At 42.3% G+C, this 22658-nt stretch overlaps 1 protein-coding gene across 1 annotated transcript in view; it reads left to right on the top strand.

Moving 5' to 3' along the window:
* Positions 1-20498, top strand: part of LOC141128154 (uncharacterized) — a 152641-nt gene extending 132143 nt beyond the window's left edge. The window contains exon 8 of the mRNA XM_073615261.1: positions 20246-20498. Within this exon, the coding sequence (XP_073471362.1) occupies positions 20246-20429 (184 nt within the window). The 3' untranslated portion in view covers positions 20430-20498. The remainder of the gene's footprint in view (positions 1-20245) is intronic.
* Positions 20499-22658: the final 2160 nt, after the last annotated feature.

Genomic DNA, 22658 nt, shown 5'->3' with positions numbered 1-22658 from the left:
TCGAAATGGTCAGGGGTGGGTAGTGGGGTCCCCCAGGGTTCTGTGCTGGGACCAATCCTATTTAATTTGTTCATAAATGACCTGGAGGATGAGGTAAACAGTTCAATCACTGTATTTGATACTAAGCTAAACAGGGCAATAATTTCTCCGCAGGATGTGGAAACCTTGCAAAAAGATCTGAACAAATTAATGGGGTGGGCAACTACATGGCAAATGAGGTTCAATGTAGAAAAATGTAAAATAATGCATTTGGGTGGCAAAAATATGAATGCATTCTATAAACTAGGGGGAGAACCTCTGGGGGAATCTAGGATGGAAAAAAGACCTGGGGTCCTAGTAGATGATAGGCTCAGCAATGGCATGTAATGCCAAGCTGCTGCTAACAAAGCAAACAGAATATTGGCATGCATTAACCACTTGAGCCCCGGACCATTATGCTGCCTAAGGACCAGAGGTCTTTTTCCAATTTGGCACTGCGTCGCTTTAACTGCTAATTGCGCGGTCATGCAATGCTGTACCCAAACGAAATTTGCGTCCTTTTCTTCCCACAAATAGAGCTTTCTTTTGATGGTATTTGATCACCTCTGCGGTTTTTATTTTTTGCGCTATAAACGGAAAAAGACCGAAAATTTTGAAAAAAAATGATATTTTCTACTTTTTGTTATAAAAAAAATCCAATAAACTAAATTTTAGTCATACATTTAGGCCAAAATGTATTCGGCCACATGTCTTTGGTAAAAAAAATGTCAATAAGCGTATATTTATTGGTTTGCGCAAAAGTTATAGCGTCTACAAACTAGGGTACATTTTCTGGAATTTACACAGCTTTTAGTTTATGACTGCCTATGTCATTTCTTGAGGTGCTAAAATGGCAGGGCAGTACAAAACCCCCCCAAATGACCCCATTTTGGAAAGTAGACACCCCAAGGAAATTGCTGAGAGGCATGTTGAACCCATTGAATATTTATTTTTTTTGTCCCAAGTGATTGAAAAATGACAAAAAAAAAAAAAAAAAAAATATTTACAAAAAGTCGTCACTAAATGATATATTGCTCACACAGGCCATGGGCCTATGTGGAATTGCACCCCAAAATACATTTAGCTGCTTCTCCTGAGTATGGGGATACCACATGTGTGGGACTTTTTGGGAGCCTAGCCGCGTACGGGGCCCCGAAAACCAATCACCGCCTTCAGGATTTCTAAGGGTGTAAATTTTTGCTTTCACTCTTCACTGCCTATCACAGTTTCGGAGGCCATGGAATGCCCAGGTGGCACAAAACCCCCCAAAATGACCCCATTTTGGAAAGTAGACACCCCAAGCTATTTGCTGAGAGGCATATTGAGTCCATGGAATATTTTATATTTTGACACAAGTTGCGGGAAAGTGACACTTTTTTTTTTTTTTTTTTTTCATAAAGTTGTCACTAAATGATATATTGCTCACACAGGCCATGGGCATATGTGGAATTGCACCCCAAAATACATTTAGCTGCTTCTCCTGAGTATGGGGATACCACATGTGTGGGACTTTTTGGGAGCCTAGCCGCGTACTGGACCCCGAAAACCAATCACTGCCTTCAGGATTTCTAAGGGTGAAAATTTTTGATTTCACTCTTTACTGCCTATCACAGTTTCGGAGGCCATGGAATGCCCAGGTGGCACAAAACCCCCCCAAATGACCCCATTTTGGAAAGTAGACACCCCAAGCTATTTGCTGAAAGGCATGGTGAGTATTTTGCAGCTCTCATTTGTTTTTGAAAATGAAGAAAGACAAGAAAAAACATTTTTTTTTTTTCTTTTTTCAATTTTCAAAACTTTGTGACAAAAAGTGAGGTCTGCAAAATACTCACTATACCTCTCAGCAAATAGCTTGGGGTGTCTACTTTCCAAAATGGGGTCATTTGGGGGGGTTTTGTGCCACCTGGGCATTCCATGGCCTCCGAAACTGTGATAGGCAGTGAAGAGTGAAATCAAAAATTCACGCCCTTAGAAAGCCTGAAGGCGGTGCTTGGTTTTCGGGGTCCCGTACGCGGCTAGGCTCCCAAAAAGTCTCACACATGTGGTATCCCCGTACTCAGGAGAAGCAGCAGAATGTATTTTGGGGTGTAATTTCACATATTTCCATGGCATGTTTGAGCAATATATCATTTAGTGACAACTTTGTGCAAAAAAAAAAAAAAAAAAAAAAAAAATTTGTCTCTTTCCCGCAACTTGTGTCGCAATATAAAATATTCCATGGACTCGACATGCCTCTCAGCAAATAGCTTGGGGTGTCTACTTTCCAAAATGGGGTCATTTGGGGGGGTTTTGAACTGTCCTGGCATTTTATGCACAACATTTAGAAGCTTATGTCACACATCACCCACTCTTCTAACCACTTGAAGACAAAGCCCTTTCTGACACTTATTGTTTACATGAAAAAGTTTTTTTTTTTTGCAAAAAAATTACTTTGAACCCCCAAACATTATATATTTTTTTAAAGCAAATGCCCTACAGATTAAAATGGTGGGTGTTTCATTTTTTTTTTTCACACAGTAATTGCGCAGCGATTTTTCAAACGCATTTTTTGGGGAAAAAACACACTTTTTTTAATTTTAATGCACTAAAACACGCTATATTGCCCAAATGTTTGATGAAATAAAAAAGATGATCTTAGGCCGAGTACATGGATACCAAACATGACATGCTTTAAAATTGCGCACAAACGTGCAGTGGCAACAAAATAAATACATGTTTAAAAGCCTTCAAAAGCCTTTACAGGTTACCACTTTAGATTTACAGAGGAGGTCTACTGGAAAAATTACTGCACTCGATCTGGCCTTCGCGGTGATACCTCACATGCATGGTGCAATTGCTGTTTATGTTTGACGACAGACCGCCGCTTGCGTTCGCCTTAGCGCGAGAGCAGGGGGCGACAGGGGTGTTTTTTTTTTTTTTTTTTTTTTTCTTTATTATTTTTTTGCTTTTTTAATCTTACTTTTAAACTGTTCCTTTCATATTTTTTTTTTTAATCATTTTTATTGTTATCTCGGGGAATGTAAATATCCCCTATGATAGCAATAGGTAGTGACAGGTACTCTTTTTTGAAAAAATTGTGGTCTATTAGACCCTAGATCTCTCCTCTGCCCTCAAAGCATCTGACCACACCAAGATCGGTGTGATAAAATGCTTCCCCAATTTCCCAATGGCGCTATTTACATCCGGCGAAATCTAAGTCATGAAATACTCGTAGCTTCCGGTTTCTTAGGCCATAGAGATGTTTGGAGCCACTCTGGTCTCTGATCAGCTCTATGGTCAGCTGGCTGAATCACCGGCTGCATTCTCAGGTTCCCTGTTGAGACAGGAGAGCCAGAGAAAAACACGGAAGACGGTGGGGGGGGGGGCATTCCCTCCCACGGCTTGTAAAAGCAGTCTAGAGGCTAATTAGCCGCTAGGATTGCTTTTACATGAAAGCCGACCGCTGGCTGAAAAGAATGATACCAAGATGATACCTAAACCTGCAGGCATCATTCTGGTATAACCACTCAAAGTCGTGAATGGCGTACCTGAAGACAAAAAAATGGTTAACAATGGTTAACAATAAAGCACAGTAAAGTGTAAATAATTACACACCTGAAAAACAAACATGATAAAACATAATAACAATAACAATAACAATAAAACATTGCAGAATAGAATACAGTAAAAAAGAGCAGAACAATAGAGAGAGAGAATAGAGAGAGAGAGAACAATAAAACAACAACTATTTTTTTTTATTTCATATTTTTTTTTTTTTTTACACTTTTTTTGTAACTAACTTTTATAACGGTAACCGGTTCCAGGTTCGGGTCTCTCAAAATGCGATGGCATCTTGGGAGACCCTGTGAAAGTGTGCCTAGTCTGTGCAATGCTGTACCCTACGCTAATACTCAACTAGTGAATGGTAGCGTTCAAAACATTCACCAATGCAAAGACCAGGATTGTCAGGACAGGAGGGACAATAATAGCGGGTGTCACGCCTATATCCGCGCTTGCTGCAGACACGACATCTTTTTTGGGGGGTTCGTTGGGTAGGGGTACTCGGGAGGACATAAAGAAAATGCCTCTCATGCAGCCGACTGCATTTGGTTGGGGATGTGAATGGGGGAAGTACGGGCGCTGCAGAAGCGGTGGGTTCCCAATTAGGATTGGCGAATGCAGCAGGAAGGGCACTATGGGCATGACGGGCCTGTGTTTGTCTTTTTGGTGGCAGCGGGACACTACTTGTGCTTGCCACCTCACCAGCTTGAACTGCACTTATGGGACTCGCCACGTCACCAAGTGTTACTGCAGTGCTGGTTTGACTACGACCGGGGTGTACTAGGCCGCTGGCGCTTGCCAGTTCACCAAAACGCTACCAAAAAACGTTAGCGATCGCAGGGATCAGGCCTGACTCTGCGAACGCTGCAGTTATGCGTTTAGTGTTTTGTAAGTGTCAGTGATCGATCGATACTGCACTTGGGTGGGCTGGGCCGGGCCGGGCGGAGGGGCAAAACGCAGGTGCTAGCAGGTATCTGGGCTGATCCCGCTAACACTGCGTTTTTGGGAACCCTAAACTGCTGGTGACGCTAGTATAGATCTGATCGGATCAGATATTGATGCGATCAGATACTATACCACTAAGGGAGGTGTACGGTGCGTGCGTGGGTGTTAGCGGTACTGGCGCTAATCTGACGCTGCCTGGGGCTGGTGCTTGCCAGTTCACCAAAACGCTACAAAAAAAACTGTTAGCGATCGCAGGGATCAGGCCTGACTCTGTGAACGCTGCAGTTATGCGTTTAGTGTTTTGTAAGTGTCAGTGATCGATCGATACTGCACTTGGGTGGGCTGGGCTGGGCCGGGCGGAGGCACAAAACGCAGGTGCTAGCAGGTATCTGGGCTGATCCCGCTAACACTGCGTTTTTGGGAACCCTAAACTGCTGGGGACGCTAGTATAGATCTGATCGGATCAGATATTGATCCGATCAGATACTATACCACTAAGGGAGGCGTATGCTGCATGTGTGGGTGTTAGCGGTACTGGCGCTAATCTGACGCTGCCTGGGGCGACGCATATCACCGCCGGGCGATCAGGGGGCTAAACCTTTATTTGGTAATAAACGGCGGGTGCCCTGACACTATAAAAAATAAACGAACTAACCAGCGTCATCCGTAACGGTTATACGGTGATCAGTGGTGAAAGGGTTAACTAGGGGGCAATCAAGGGGTTAAAACATTTATTAGGTAGTATATGGGGGTCCCTGACGCTATAAAACGCTGACGGCGAACCTAAATATTTACCTCACTAACTAGCGTCACCAGCGACACTAATACAGCGATCAGAAAAATGATCGCTTAGTGACACTGGTGACAGGGGGTGATCAAGGGGTTAAAACTTTATTAGGGGGGGTTAGGGGGGTACCCTAGACCTAAAGGGGGGTAATACTCACTGTCCCAACACTGTAACTGTCACAAACTGACACTATGCAGTAATCAGAAAAAAAAAAAAAAAAAACAAAAAAAAACTGCTGGTGTCAGTTTGTGACAGGGGGGGGGGGGGTGATTGGGGGGGGATCGGGGGGCGATCGGGGGGGGGATCGGGGTGTTTTGTGTGCCTGGCATGTTCTACTGTGTGTGTGTGTGTTGGTGCACTCACATAGATGTCTTCTCTCCTCGGGCCGGAACGGAAAATACCGACCCGAGGGGAGATGACATCACTTCCTTTGCTGCTGTTTAGCATACAGCAGCAAAGGAGTGTTTTCATTGGCCGGCGGCGATCGCGAGGGGGGGGCCACGAACGGATGGTCTCCCCCTCATCACCGATCGCCGCTGGACAAAAGACGACCGCCTCGGGCACCGGGGGGGGGTCCGATCGGACCCCCCACCCGCGGAAGGCAAATCACGTACCCTGTACGTGATTTTGCCTGTCCGTGCCACTTTGCCGACGTACATCGGCGTGAGGCGGTCGTCAAGTGGTTAAAAAGGGGATCAACTCCACAGATAAAACAATAATTCTCCCGCTGTACAAGACTCTGGTCCGGCCGCACCTAGAGTATGCTGTCAAGTTCTGGGCACCAGTCCTCAGGAAGGATGTACTGGAAATAGAGCGAGTACAAAGAAGGGCAACAAAACTAATAAAGGGTCTGGAGGATATTAGTTATGAGGAAAGGTTGCGAGCTCTGAACTTATTCTCTCTGGAGAAGAGACGCTTGTGAGGGGATATGATTTCAATATACAAATACCATACTGGTGACCCCACAATAGGGAGAAAACTTTTTCGCAGAAGGGAGTTTAACAAGACTCGTGGCTACTCATTACAATTAGAAGAAAAGAGGTTTAACCTTAAACTACGAAGAGGGTTCTTTACTGTAAGAGCGGCAAAGATGTGGAATTCCCTTCCACAGGCGGTGGTTTTAGCGGGGGGCATTGATAGTTTCATGAAACTATTAGATAAGCACCTGAATGACCGCAACATACAAGGATATACAATGTAATACTGACATATAATCACACACATGGGTTGGACTTGATGGACTTGTGTCTTTTTTCAACCTCACCTACTATGTAACTATGTAACTGTGTAAAACACACTAACACTAACCTTTGATCCCAACTCTGACCTTTGATACTGATATAAGTCTAGATCAAGGCCTGATCTAGCTATTTTGCATTCAATATATTTTAATATTAATTATAAGTAATGGGAACAATATACAGTGGCATTACATCAGGGCTTGTATCAGATTCACAAATAGGAATACAGCATATATAAGATACAAACAAATAGAGGGAATGGATCCAGTGTACAGTATTCAGGAGTTCCCATGAGATGTAAGTTGGAACCAAGATTTCCTTTTAAATGGAGAGCGTGTGAATGAAGTAATCCCGCTTGTATATACACCTCAAAGGCTATGTCCCAAGTGACAAGGAAGATGAAAGAAAAAAATAGAAAGAAAATAAAGAAGACCGGAGAGAGAGAGAGAGAGAGAGAGAGAGAGAGAGAGAGAGAGAGAGAGAGATCCAGCAACCTCACTTTGTGCATAATTAAGCAGCAGATTAGGCATCCCTGAATAATCATGTACATTGCCCATGGACCTCATGTGTTAAATTGCTACACCGTATCATTAGTAACACTAGCATTTTTCAAATGAAACACGATCTATGAGATTCTATGTTTGGTTTGGGTTAAAGATGATATTTCTTCAATGCACCCACTGTCGTGCTCTTGGCTGCAAGAAGAATGAAAAAGACCATTCTTTGTATCAATGAGAAGCATCTGTCCACTGGTTAATTGAGTAGAGTGATATAGGGATGCTTATATATATATAATCTCATGACCGTAATGAGAAAACACCATTTCAGAAGCCTCTGATTTTAGGGTACTCCCACCAGACATGATACAAAATTCAACTTTACGGTACAACCCTGAAAACAAATTGGGGAGGTATCAGGGTATACTTTAGCAAGGCGGGATGGGACAAGGTACCATCTAGTTAGTACCTTCAAATTGGCTTCCATTAAAGAGACATTTAAAATGCCTCAAAAATAATTCAGTAGTTTTAATACTTGAGTCACTGACTAAGAACATAGCACCTAATGATTTTCGTCTCTTGGCCAGTTGTAATATTGAAAAATAAGAATGTATGCACAGTATCTGCATCTAAAGGACTGCCATTTAAAAATTTGTAAATCAAAGTGGATGTAAACCCGATTCATAAAAATTTGAGCTGGGCACATATATCTGCAGTGTTTTCTTATCTCTCTTCAAAGAACTATGTCCTGTGGCTTTCTCCTGCTCTGTTCTTCTGATATCAGCCTGATAACTTCTGACAAGTTCTCTGTCAACTGAGATAAAAGCAGCCTGAAGTTTGTGTTGTGGAGGGTGCTATAAATAGATTAGCAGAAAGCTGAACTATTCAATGAATAGCTCTGAAAGTCTCTACCTATGTCTACCTAGTCTACCAACACGCTTGACACCATCTGAACCAAATAAGTTTATCTTGGTCCCATCAGACCACAGGACATGGTTCCAGTAATCCATGTCCTCAGTCTGCTTGTCTTCAGCAAACTGTTTGCGGGCTTTCTTGTGCATCATCTTTAGAAGAGGCTTCCTTCTGGGACGACAGCCAAGCAGACCAATTTGATGCAGTGTGCGGCGTATGGCCTGAGCACTGACAGGCTGACACCCTACCCCTTCAACCTCTGAAGCAATGCTGGTAGCACTTATACATCTATTTCCCAAAGACAACCTCTGGATATGACACTGAACACGTGTACTTAACTTCTTTGGTTGACCATGGCAAGGCCTGTTCTGAGTGGAATCTATCCTGTTAAACCGCTGTATGGTCTTGGCCATCTTCCTATAGCCTAGGCCATCTTTATGTAGAGCAACAACTCTTTTTTTTCCGATCCTCAGAGAGTTCATTGCCATGAGGTGCCATGTTGAACCTCCAGGGATCAGTATGAGAGAGTGAGAGTGATAACACCAAATTTAACACTCCTGCTCCCCATTCACACCTGAGACCTTGTAATACTAATGAGTTACTTGACACTGGAGAGGAAAAATGGCTAATTGGGCCCAATTTGGACATTTTCACTTAGGGGTGTACTCACTTTTGTTGCCAGTGGTTTAGACATTAATGTGTGTTGAGTTATTTTGAGGGGGCAGCAAATTTACACTGTTATGCCCTGTACACACGGTCGGACTTTCCTACGGAAAATGTGTGATAGGACCTTGTTGTCGGAAATTCCGACCGTGTGTGGGCTCCATCACACATTTTCCATCAGAATTTCCAACACACAAAGTTTGAGAGCTTGCTATAAAATTTTCCGACAACAAAATCCGTTGTCGGAAATGCCGATCGTGTATATACAAATCCGACGCACAAAGTGCCACGCATGCTCAGAATAAATTAAGAGACGAAAGCTATTGGCTACTGCCCCGTTTATAGTCCCGACGTACGTGTATTACGTCACCGCGTTTAGAACGATCGGATTTTCCGACAACTTTGTGTGACCGTGTGTATGCAAGACAAGTTTGAGCCAACATCCGTCGGAAAAAATCCTAGGATTTTGTTGTCGGAATGTCCGATCAATGTCCGACCGTGTGTACGGGGCATTATACGAGCTGTACACTAACTACTTTACATTGTAGCAAAGTGTCATTTTATCAGTGTTGTCAAATGAAAAGGTACAATAAAATATTTTTTAAAAATGTGAGGGGGTGTACTCACTTTCGTGAGATACTGTATGTGAGGGTGTACATCCACTTTAAATCATTATACAAAAGGAATAAGAACAGTTTGGGACTTTATTTGAGGCGGTCACCTGGTAAGGTCCACTGCCTCCATCCCTGTCTAAATGAATGGGGAAAAGGGCAGTGGGACTTTAAATGAAGCACAATAATAACAACAATATTCAGATATATAATAGTGATCATAATGCATGATGGAATCAATACAGTTGAAGACACAAATTCAAATGTATTCAAATAAAAACAAATCATCACATTAAATAGGCAGTTGATATTGCATAATGCATATATGAAGAGTATGACAAGTAGAGACAGGGTATTAAACAGCTCTACTCGTTTCATGGATTGATCCAATCTTCAAGAGCATGCACTTGACTTGGAGTATGTGTTATATGATAGTAGAAGAAATATCTATATGGTCTGACCCTGCCAAGGAAAGGGGATTGGTAATAAAAGGTAGGAATAAAAAGTTAAACCCATAAGGGCTCCCACAGTCTAAAGTACTTACAGAAGTAGCTATCTGATGAAAGTGTAGCACTGCAGATCAGAGACCCACTAGGGGCATCACCACTGGGAGCTGAGGTGTTGTGGAACGGCCCATTGCCTGGCAAGGACAATATCAAGGGAGGTAGATTTCCAAAAGGTGAAAATAGGTCATGGGTAACCAAGATGCTGAAACCAGACAAGGACTTCTATGAGAGCAATACAATTAATATAGTGTGCAATGTGTCACAAATAATGCTATTATTGTTGTGGGAAGTGTCAGTAAAATCCGAGCAGGTGCAGATAGGTTGCAAGGGTGGTGAAGTGTTGAAAGTTATGAAGTAAAATCATGAAAAAGATTAGATAGAAACCAATTACCTAAAAGATCCAATAAAAAGTGATGGGTGGATAAAAGGTGTACAAATTACCTGAGACTAAACCATAGAAAGCTTCCAATCCAAAGTGATGGAACAAGTGAGTCATAAAAGATATATGAGACCGCCAGAGTGAATCAACCTCCCATGAATGGAGCCTATATGGACACAGCCGCCACATGCCCACCAATGTCACGCAAGCGTGCGCTAGGGGAGGCGCCAACAATTGGACGGACAAAGCCGTCCAAAATTTGCACCAAATGGATCCCTCCGATCAGCCACCAGGTGGACAAAACAGTGCCAGCGCAGCAGTGACATGGACCATGTTATCGCATGTCCGGTGCAGATGGCGTAACGTCGACACGTGGCGTGGGGGTATCCACCCACCCCAGGAAAGGGGAGGAGGAGATCCCACGGCATGTGTCGCAGCTCCCGGAAGCGAAGGGAGCAAAAGCTCCTACAACAGATCGTGTGTCACACTTATCAGACATTGAAGATGACTAGTTAACAAGGAATGGGGAATAATCCCATGGGTAAAAAAAAACTCTGTAAAGAGTGGGGGAATTGTCAAGGCAATAGGATGGAGTAGTAATTACATAATATTGGTTAGAAATTAGCATACCTAACTAGATAAAAACTTTGTGCTTCCATCCCTAATTATTATATAAAAGTAATGCCCCGTACACACGGTCGGATTTTCCGATAGACAATGTCCGATCGGAGCGTGTTGTCGGAAATTCCGACCGTGTGTGGGCGCCATCGGACATTTTCCATCGGATTTTCCGACACACAAAGTTGGACAGCAGGAGATAAAATTTTCCGACAACAAAATCCGATCGCGTCAATTCCGACCGTGTGTGGCCTGTTCCGACGCACAAAGTGCCACGCATGCTCAGAAGAAATTCAGACACGGGACAGCTCGTTCTGGTAAACTTAGCGTTCGCAATGGATACAGCACTTTCGTCACGCTGCAATGTTAAAAATGGTTTAATACAGCGCACTCTCTTCTTCTTTATAATGTGACAAGAATTAAGTCGTTTTGCTGCTCATATTCACACACACTTCTCACAAAGTTTTATTTGTGTTTTTTTAGTGGGATTCCCTCAATATATTGTTATTAGTTGTCACATCTGACAGTTTTATTTATTTATTTATTTATTTATTTTTGGATTTTCAGCCTTTTTTTTTCTTTAATGTTTGGATTTTTTCCAAGGCTGATCTTTGCTCAATGTTATTTTTATTTTTACTCCAGAATATTTTTGTGTGTGTTTTGTGCGTCAAGTTACCCCAACACCATTGATATCTTTTATTATTTAATCTCCAGGAGATTGTTTGGTGTTGGTGTCCCTTGTTCATTTCACATTGTATATTTGAAATGTACCTGAATCCTCACAAACAAACTGTCATTTTTGAAGTAAAACACATAGGAGAGTATAATTCAAAACAAAAATCCTTTATTAAGGGATCAGAACCAAACAAAGAGGAAGGCAACACTGGATCAACATGAGAAATTAGCGAAGCCTGGGACCCCCACGGCAGACATCAATTCTTCAACATCAAAATTCGTGGCCTGAGGAGTCCATATGTAAGGGAGGGCAGTCTGGTCCAGAAGTCCCAGAGATCCGGATAGCAGCAGATGACATCTGTGTCCCCAGGCTGTGGTACCACAAGAGGCTGCATCTTTTGGCCAACCAGACTGAACCCAGGGCAATCACTGTCTGGTCTTCCTTCCACGCTTCCTTCCGGGCTGTGGCTGTGCAGTTGGAGATGTGGCAGGAGGAGGAGTAGGACCTGGAGGAGGAGGAGGAGGAGGACTGGGAGGACCTGGAGGAGGACTGGGAGGACCTGGAGGAGAGGGAGGAGGAGGAGGAGGACCTACAGGAGGAGGAGGAGGACCATCCCAAAGCTGTGTGTGAGGTGTAATTTGGCCCCTCATACCTTTCTCCAGAGCCTCTGATATGAGGGCCTCACACATGGCTTTTTGGCCCTCCTCCATCCTCTGCATTTTATATGCTATGAATGCAGCAATGTTCTCCTGCCTGGTGTGTGGTGCTCCCAGGACCTCTGTAGCCCTCCAAAAGAATGCTATAGCCGCCTCCTCTAGGGCACTCGTCCTACTGCCACTTTCTGTTTTCAGGTGTAGGGGAGGGACCTTGATATCAGCCAGCCGGCTCGGCCCGGCCACCTCCTGGCTGAGACTTCCCTGTGTATGAAAAAGGGACATGGTTGTAATGTTTTGCATCATCAATCACAATCCTAAATTAGTACTCCCAACTAACATCTAGTTATCATCATTGATTGGACAAGCAGAAATATTTAGAGGAATGCTATACCTGGCTCAATCTGGGCTCCTCCACATGTGGCCTGGAAGGCCCAGGTTGGGCGTCAGAAGCCTCAGCCGGGGGGGAAGGAAGCGTGGAAGGAAGACTGGAGAGGGATGGCCTGGGTTCAGTCTGGCCTGCCAGAAAGTGCAGCCTGTCGTAGTACAACATCCTGGGGACATAGATGTCATCTGCTGCTCCGGATCTCTGTGAATCCAGGACTTTCTTGCGCTCCCTTAGATATGTGCTCCTCAGGCCACCAATGAAAATCTTTAAATAAGTGATGTCTGCCGTGGGGATCACCTGCTTCACAATTTCACACAATTGCTCCAGTGCTGCCTTCTTCTTTGCTTGGTTCTTGAAATGGGGGTGGGTAATCTCCCACAGACAGGGCAGCTCACTTAGCATATCTATGAATACTGACATGAAGTCATTATCTTTCATTAAGATATCCATGTTCACTGCAAGACACAACACAAGACAAAGCCTAATGTCAGACAAAACTCTCCTAATCTTGTTACAATATAGGCCTCAATCTAGAAGCAGTATAGGCACATGTTTGGCTCTTACCTTCGTTCTTACGATCGGCGCGTCCAATGCTCCTTCCTCCGCTCACAGATCGTACGTAATACGCACGCGTGTTACGCTTTATACACACTGCGCATGCGTGTAACTCCGCCCGCCCCTGACGTTCTTTCTAGTCTATTCCCCGCCCCTTTTCATTCGGCGCAGTGGGTGAAGAGCACATGGCGGAGTTACACCAGGTGCGTGCTAATTCGAACAACGAGGAGGAGGAAAGCCCGGATCCAGGCCCGTCCCGATCCAGAAGGAGACGTTTTAAGGCCACAAATATGTCGTTTGGGGAGATGTTGGAGATGGTCGACATCATGAAGAAGTCCGACTATGACGGAAAATAAGGGCCTTACCCCAACCCCAACATCAGAAAGGCCAAGATCATGGCGAAAGTGGTCAGGAGTCTTGAGCGGAATTTCGGGGTACGAAGGTCTAAAGATCAGCTCAGGAAGCGGTGGTCGGACCTGAAGTTGAGAGAGCCAGAGCAGTACCGAAAGATCCGGAGAGTGCTGCAAAAAAGTAAGTAGTTGTGCTGTGTTCCTATTCTTTCTGTCTTTATTCCGTTCGTTCTGCTCCATATGCTTTTAGTAATTGTAACGTTTCAAAAGGTCAACTTTAATGTTCATGGGCCCATTATTCGTTCGTATCAAACATTTTTCTTTCGGCCACTAGAACACCATTGCATTTTCACACATTTTTGGGGGCCTACTTGGATGCCAAATATTTGTTTGTGTAGATGGGTTTGTTACTAGAATGAAATGCAAACTAGATTGTGAGTAAGGAGAGGACACTGAGCAGCTGTTTTCACATCTGGACACTGGAGCACTAGTGTGGGACCCCAGAACACCCTTTTTATTAGGGGGGCCACACAGGTGCTCCAGTGTATACTATAGGGGGGGCTACATCTGTGAAGCTTGTACCAAACAGGTAAAGTATTGCAGCTTGACAAAGGGCAATAAAAAATATACATCTTGGAACTCGGCTAAAATAGATAATTGTACCCCACTTCCAAGCAATGTTTCCTATTTCTAGTTCTGCCATCAAATATCTGTGTGCTAATTATACCATTTTTGTTTTACATAGGGGAGAAAAGACTCGGAGGACACCCCTCATCCCAGGAGACCAGAGACCCCCCCCCCTCTGGAAGAAGGGGAAATACCAACCCAAGAAGCTGAGCAGGAGGAAGAAGAAGATGTGGTGGAGATTGGCACCACATCAGGTGAGTGTCTGCGGCCACAGACTCAGGTAAAAGAGATGGATGGTGGCAGATTTTTGAGACCTTTTTTTTGTTCTTTATCTCTTTTTAGGTGATCGTGATCCAGAACGCTTTACATCTGAAAGTGCCCAGATACTCATCGGGGAGATCATGGGGTGTAATCTCCAATTGCAAAACATCCAGCAACAAATCACTGATGTTATTAAAAAAAATAATAACATCATTGATGTTTTGGGGCGAATTTAAACCCCACAAAATCACCTGTTTTATGTTACTAAAATTTTTACAATGTTTAGAAAAGCCAAATTTGGAGGATGCACACAGTGTGCCAACATGTGCTATCTGCCATCACGGGAGATCAATGGACGCGTTTTGGGGGTGCAACCCCTTCCTCAATTATAAAGTCGCATTGAGGAAGGGCTTGCTCCCCCAAAACACGTCCCTTGATCCCCCCTGATGGCAGATAGCACATGTTAACATTCTGAACTTGGTGTGCATCTTCCAAATTTGGCTTTTCCAGGGGTGATTTCCCCCCATCTGAACGCTATATCAAACACAGTTCCTAAATACTCATGTCTGATATAGCCTTCAGGTTTTACCATATGTGAACTTTGTAAGTTCAAGTTTTTTGGCTTTCTTGTTGGTTTTACACAGGCCTGTTTTATCTGAAATGGATATTTCGATTTTTGATAATGCTACTGCAAACATTGTTATACAACAAACATGTTGGTTTGTTTTAAAAACCTTGCGGAAATGCACATGTGATTGTGCAGCTATAAAAAAGTGCCTTACTCAAGAATGTGTGGATTATTGTCTCAACACTACAACACTTTTGGGGTGATGTAATTGCTGTTTTATGCACAAATGGGGGTTATTTCCTAAGGGCAATTACACTTTGCACTACAAGTGCAGGTTCAGTGCAGTTGCAAGTGCACTTGTAGTGAAATGTGTTTTGGCATTTAGGAAGTACCAGCCAACACTATTTTTTATAAGGTTACCCCATCACGACATTTTCTGCACTCAAAACATTTCTGTCAGGGTCAGCTAAAACAAACACAAGCAGTAAATGTCCACCAAGAATTTCTTTTGTTTGTTTTTTATTTTACAAAGGTGTCACAGATTCTCTGGCATATTGATAGCCCCCCTACCCGCAAAGAACTCCAGGTAGCGTAACCGGACATCACGGGCATTCAGGGAGGGCAAGCCAGGACGGCCACTTTCAAGCGTCGTCAGTGTTGATGGATTTGGGATTCCGGCCTCAGGCCCAACTGAGCCAGCATAGTTGGCTGAATGTTTTCTTAAAAAATTATGGAGAACACAGCAGGCAAGTATTATATGGTTCAGTTTATACTCCGCCATATGGATGGGTGTCAGAAATAATCGGAACCGGCTGGCCAGGATTCCAAATGTGTTCTCCACCACTCTTCAGGCTCTGGCCAGCCGGTAATTAAAAACCCTCTGTTCCGGGGTGAGGGTCCTCATCGGGAATGGCCGCATCAGGTGGTCCCCCAGCGCAAATGCTTCATCAGCAACGAACACAAATGGGAGACCTTCAACATTGTCCTCTGGAGGTGGCAAGTCCAAGCTGCCATTCTGGAGACGCCTGTAGAACTCCGTCTGGGCGATCACTCCACCATCGGACATCCAGCCATTCTTCCCCACGTCCACATACAAGAAGTCGTAATTAGCCTACACCACCGCCAACATCACTATACTATTAAACCCCTTGTAATTATAATAGTACGACCCCGAGTTGGGTGGTGGGACGATGTGGACGTGTTTCCCATAAATTGCCCCTCCGCAGTTAGGAAAGTCCCACCGCTGGGCAAAGTGGGAGGCCACAGTCTGCCATTCCTGTGGCGTGGAAGGAAACTGTTGAGGAAAAAACAATAAACATTACTATTTTTTCACAGAAACATGGCAAGCAGATTATACACAAACATTATGGGGCAACCTCCAGATAGCATTTAATAAGGGGAATTTAACAAGGCCAAAGTATAAGGTACACCTATCATATTCCCCCTCCCCCCCTCTCATGAGCCATTTCTAACATTATAGGGGGGGGGAACTCTTGGACAGGTAACCCTCTTCACTTCATTTTGAGATGAATGCCTAAATACAGGGTATTACTTGGAACAGCCCCTCCTTAGTTACACTATTAGCAGACCACTGGACAGGTAAGAAGTGTCTGAATACAAAGATATAAATACACATTGTACACATTGGAGGACATTTGGACATTCTGCTATTACCTATCAAGATAATAATAGGATACAAAAACTTTAAACAGTTCCATTGGAAAGTATACAGGCAGGCCCTTGCACTACATGCTTTGGGGAATTCATCCATAAATCTGACCAGTAAAGAGATGGGTATAGTGTGTATGGGTTTGGCAAAGTCAGCAGATAGATGATTGAGGATAGAGAATTGGGATCAGCTGACTTAGCAGTTGGGGGAGGGAGGGTTACCAAAAATTTGTGGACACCACAAAAAAAGCCTCTGGCACTCTGCCTGAATTTAAAGCTAAAATAACATTTCCAAACATTTTAGGGGGTGTTTGGGGTAAAGCACTACTATGGAGCTGATAAAATACATTGTTAAGTGACTACATGAGGTGAATATAGGGCAGGAGACACCATGCTGGAGAGGTTATTGAAGGGCAAATATGTATGAAGGACATAAAATAATAATTACATAAAAATCCAGCATGCATGAGGACAAAGGGGACATTCACAGCATATTCCAATCATGGTAATTAGGGAATGAGGAAAGAAATACAAGATATTAGCAAACATTCAATACAATAAAATATGATATAAAAGGATAAAAATCTTACCTTCATATACTCCTTCTGCAGGACCTGTATGATGGCAGAACAGGTCTCTGGGATAATGATCCCCAGAGCCTGGGGGGAGATGCCTGTCGAGAACTTCAAGTCCTGCAGACTTCTCCCTGTGGCCAAATACCGCAAGGTAGCGACCAACCTCTGCTCCGGAGTGATGGCTTGCCTCATGCAGGTATCCTGCCTGCTGATATAGGGGGTCAGCGAAGCCAACAGACGGTGAAACACGGGGTCCGTCATCCTGAGAAAGTTCCTGAAATCATCAGGATTATTCTCACGGATCTCACGGAGCAAAGGCATATGACAGAACTGGTCACGCTGAAGCAACCAATTCTTGGTCCATGAACTCCTCCCCACCCTGTTCATGGACTGGACTTGTGTCAGGGTCAGGACCCCAACACCAAGCCCCCGCACAGCACGAACTCTACGAGGAGTACGCATACGAAACATGGCTAGAAAACGGTCGGCTGCTCAGAACGAAGTAACAGAACGCACTGAAGAACAGCAAGGCCTGTGAAGAGCGACCTGAAAACCAGTAACGAACGAACAAGAATACAGTGACTAAAGTCACGCGGAACTTGCTTGCACGCACTGAAGAGCAGATACAAACCCACAAGCACAAACTGAATGGCAGAAAACGATCTGAAAGCCACGAGTCTGAAAAAGCGCGAATCGTCTCTCACCAAACTTTTACTAACACGAGATTAGCAAAAGGAGCCCAAAGGGTGCCGCGCTTGGTTCTGAACCGGCCTTTTCTAGTCTCGTCGTACGTGGTGTACGTGACCGCGTGGTTGTCGATCGGAAATTCCGACAACTTTGTGCGACCGTGTGTAGGCAAAACAAGTTTGAGCCAACATCCGTCGTAAAAAATCCGAGGATTTTGTTGTCGGAATGTCCGAACAAAGTCCGACCGTGTGTACGGGGCATAACAAGAACAGTTTGGGACTTTATATGAGGCGGTGACCTGGTGAGGTCCAGTGCCTCCATCCCTGTCTAAATGAATGGGGAAAAGGGTAGTGAGACTTTAAATGAAGCACATAGGTAAATGAAGATAAATTTATTGATGATAATAATAACAGCAATATTCTGATATATAATAATGATCATAATGCATGATGGAGTCAATACAGTTGATATATATATATATATATATATATATATATATATATATATACAAATTCAAATATATTAAAATAAAAAAAAAACATCACATAAAATAGGCAGTTGATATCGCATAATGCATATATGAAGAGTATAAAAAGTAAAGACACGGCATTAAACAGCTCTTCGCATTTCATGGATTGAATTTGTGTATATATATCAACTGTACTGATTCCATCAAGCGTTATGATCACTATTATATATCAGAATATTGCTGTTATTATTTCTTCTACTATCATATATCACATATTCCAAGTCATGTGCATGCTCCTGAGAGAATTTTCATTACCAAAAGCGGTAACCCCGAGCCTCACTTGGGATTGCATCGCAGGATCCTGGCAAAGTTACTTACCTTGTTCCCAGGATCCTGTGCTGTCCCCCGCTGTGTGTGCGGGCTGTGTCCTCCGCTCGATTCATCACAGTGCTGGGCATCCATTCCCTGCGAACGTTGCGACGCATGAGGACGGAGACCGGCGCCAAATTCAAAAAGTGGAAAACACATTACACATACAGTACACTGTAATCTTACAGATTACATTACTGTATCAAATCATTTCACCTCCCTTTTGTCCCTAATGCTTTGTCCAGTGCCCTGCATGCAGTTTTAAATTATATATACTGTTCTTTCTGCCTGGAAACTTGAGAATGTCCATAGCAACCAAAAAGTGTCCCTTTACGTCAAAAGTGGTTTTAGACCAGCTAGAAAACAGAGATAGTGAATTAGAATCACTTGCAGAATTGAGCGATAGTGATTAGTGGGGAAATTCATCACCAAACACTGAAAGTAATGACAGCGACAATTCTGCAACTGAGCAAATTGCAGTGTTTTTGATTTGATTACATTATTGAATACATTTTATTATTATTATTTGTTATAATTATTTATAGTTATTTATTATATTATAATTTATGATTTTGGGTTTCAAACGTTATCATACCTGGGATGTCTACTAGACTCTTGTTTGGACAGATTTAAGTAAGTTATTACTAAGAATTACAGGCCTACAATATGAAACGCCAAATGTCTATGCAAAACAATGTAACGCTTTCAGCATCAAAAATCTGACATAGTCATACCGCCAGGGAGGTTAAACAGAACATTTGACATTATACACTGAAATATACATTGGGCACCATTCGGATTTTGTCAATTCTTCTCCCTATACAATGCAGTAAAGCAGTTAGCAATTAAGAACCACTAAGTTTGAATTTTGTATAAAAAGTTGGCTAGATGCAACTGTGTCTTTAGTTCTCACTTGTGGTAAAGTAAAATGTAATCTATGCATATTGGGCACATATAAACTTCTTTAATAAGGCAGTGCATAATGAATTGATGAGATACAGTATGTAGAAACCTACCAATCAAAAATCGCCACTTAAAGTGTATATGAATCCTAACAATTACCTTTCATTTGTTCCCTCTTGGTCTGGGATATATACAATTGAAAGTGTGATAACTTTGTGCTTGCTTTGCTTTTTAGTTAGCATTGCTCCAGGTTCTCACTTTGTACTATAGAACACCCCTCTTTATGTTATGGGGAAGAGGAGGGGGGGTTCTTTAGTTGTAAATCATTTTGTGTCCTAGTGTGACAACCATGCTCCTCCCAAGATACAGCACAGTGAGTGAGCATTGTAACCCTACGACAAAATGTATGTTACTGGCTGGATCACCAGGTGAAAATAAAAGAAAAAGGTCTGAAAAAAAAAATAAAACTAATCTATCTACCACATCTACGGACTGTTAAGCTGCAGTATATAAATTGTTGTTCTCAGGTTTAGATATGCTTTAACTGATATTGATGCAATTAAATGTTAAACTCTAATGATTTTGGGGTAATGTACTTTACACAACTTTGATGTGGCTTTATTAAACAAGTCCAATTGCTAAAAGCTGCATGCTCAAAAATGATGTTTTACTACCCAACCTGACTATGTGAATTTTGTCGCAAGTATAATGTTGTACTTTATCACCTCTAGTTCAGTTTTCTCATGCTGATATATAACAATACATATACTGTTTTACAGAATAATAGAAAAAGAGGTAAGAGAGAAGTATGGCAAAATACTGGAACACAAACGTGCAGAGTTGAAGCTCAGAAGTGCAACGCGATCTCCAATTTCAGGTCTTATTGAAAATGCTGTGGTTGAAGTAAGTGGGAAAGAACTGGTTTTTGGAGTCAGCATATCTTCTTCATATTTTCCTAGATAAAACAACTAATGATATTGTTGGTTGTATTTCTAAGGCTAGCCATAAATGTTCAATTGTGTTATTAAAATTGACAGGAGATGGGACTTCTTTTCCTCCCTGATTGCATTTCCACACTGCTGTGTCTGCTACATTGCTCTACCTGATTTCGCTGACAGGTAGTGGAAAAAACAGTGACAATCTCATCCCCATTTCATAATAAAAATGAGAATTATCAGTGCCACCTTCTACACATCAGAGAATTCACTGGGTGGTCTGGCATTATTATTTGTGTCAGTTCCCTGTGCTCAACCCAACACAAGTGCTGGTCTTTATTCAGATAATCATTTTCTCCCAGAGTTGGGATTTTTGTCTGCTCATATAGATATATTGCTGTAAGTTAAAAAATATTTTGAATGAAAATGAGTGCTTCCAAAAGTTTAAAGCTCATGTTAACACAGCTGACCATCACAGATGATATTAATATTAGACTACACTTGGGCAATATATAGTCACCTTCACGGCACTTTTTGTGTCGTCTTTATTTGTTCTGAGCATTTACAGTACATAAGGGTTAATTTAATAAACTGTATTAATTTACCTCACAATAATCTTCTCATGAAATTATTCAATTATTACAGTATATACAGTATACATATTGCATGGTTCATTACTTTTTTCAAATACATTTACTAATTTAAGGTGAACCTGCCAGCACTAAATCCTAACCCGTGGTAGATACCCTACAGTATGTATATTTATCTTTACTACCACTCTTCCATTCCTGTTGCCACCCTCTAAAAATCCTGGTTCCTCCAGGAGCCTATAGCACAGGATGAAGGAGTGAATTGGGATTTATTACTAATAAGTTCACTTTAACCACTTCAAACCTTTATTTCTTATCATTGCAGAGTTCAGTAGATCCACTTTGTCACTAAGGGTATCAGTTAACTAAAAAGCAGGACAGATCCAAGAGCAGTGTAGGTCCTTAGACAGATGGTTAGAACAAACAGCAGAAAGTAGAATAGTCAACAAACCCATGGCCAGATCAGTTGCAGACAAAGCAATCCTAAAGAGAGTATGGGATCCGAATAAGTAGATAGAGGAATAACTGACAATATCAGAGATACCAGCTTAAAAGTCCAGATAGGCACAGACAAGCAGTGCACAAATGCAGTCCACACTATTTGCAGCAATATTCCAGGACAGGAAACAGGCAAAAATCAGACCTAAATTGAGTCTAAATGTCCAGCAGTCTCTTACACATTTCTGATTAGAGCAGGTGTGCACTGAAAGGCCTTAACATGTAGAACTAAATAATGACCAGCAGATGGTGAAGGCTCAAGACTGATTATTAATCTTATTAATTATTATTTTAGCTTATGAGTCACCATTTTATCTTCACTTTGAACAGTTCCATTTGCTTCTATCCCCAATAGTTACCCAATCAAATCTCACAGTTAACAACTACCGGAAAGGAATGCATATTTGAAAGATTAAAACATGAAGACATGACATGAAGTCATGTTTATAAATGTAATTTTACATACAAAATCAGTGCAAAATCCATAATAAAATTTGCATTCAGTGATTTATGCTGCTTGTTTGTGATAAAACTCTAATGAATTGAAATCCTAATTTCTGATGATAAATAATAGTAAATAAATAGCAGATACCTGAAGCAGTACTCAGTTATCAATCACCAATTTTAGCCTGTGCATTTAATGGGCTCAAATATGCATATGGAATAACAAACTATATATATTTTTAAACATTAACACAGAAAACCTGAATAAAGTGAACATATACAGTATATACTGAAATGTTCGGTGCTGGATTACCCATTAAGTACAGTACACTTGTGCCTAAAGGTGGCAGAAAGAAAGAGGCAGCTTTTCCCTGTAGGGCTGCAAGCAACACATTTTTCCCATGATCAGTAAAAATAGTCATCTTGTTTGAGTTTATTTACATTGTCTTAATGCTGTGAGCTAGGAAAGAGACAGTAAAGCAAGAATTGGTTCTGTGTAAAGGAGCTGATCCTATGGGACCTGTTACACTAGAATCTTTGTAGCAGAGATTTGTAGAAGCTAGAATTTTCTCTGCCTATTTTCTCTGGTGATTTGTAGATGACTGTACTGTAGAGTTGCTGCTGTAGCTATCTACAGTGTTGATCTAGGCAGCTTCAAATTGTTTGTGTGCCATGTTCATAAGCACATCTTGGACTTTTTCAAATCAGTGGGCCTGCGTATGGGA

Source organism: Aquarana catesbeiana, linkage group LG02 (assembly GCF_042186555.1).
Source record: "Aquarana catesbeiana isolate 2022-GZ linkage group LG02, ASM4218655v1, whole genome shotgun sequence".
In the NCBI taxonomy this organism is placed as follows: Eukaryota; Metazoa; Chordata; class Amphibia; order Anura; family Ranidae; genus Aquarana; species Aquarana catesbeiana.
Note: the sequence above shows the minus strand (reverse complement) of the source record. Positions and strands in the feature narration are given on the sequence as shown.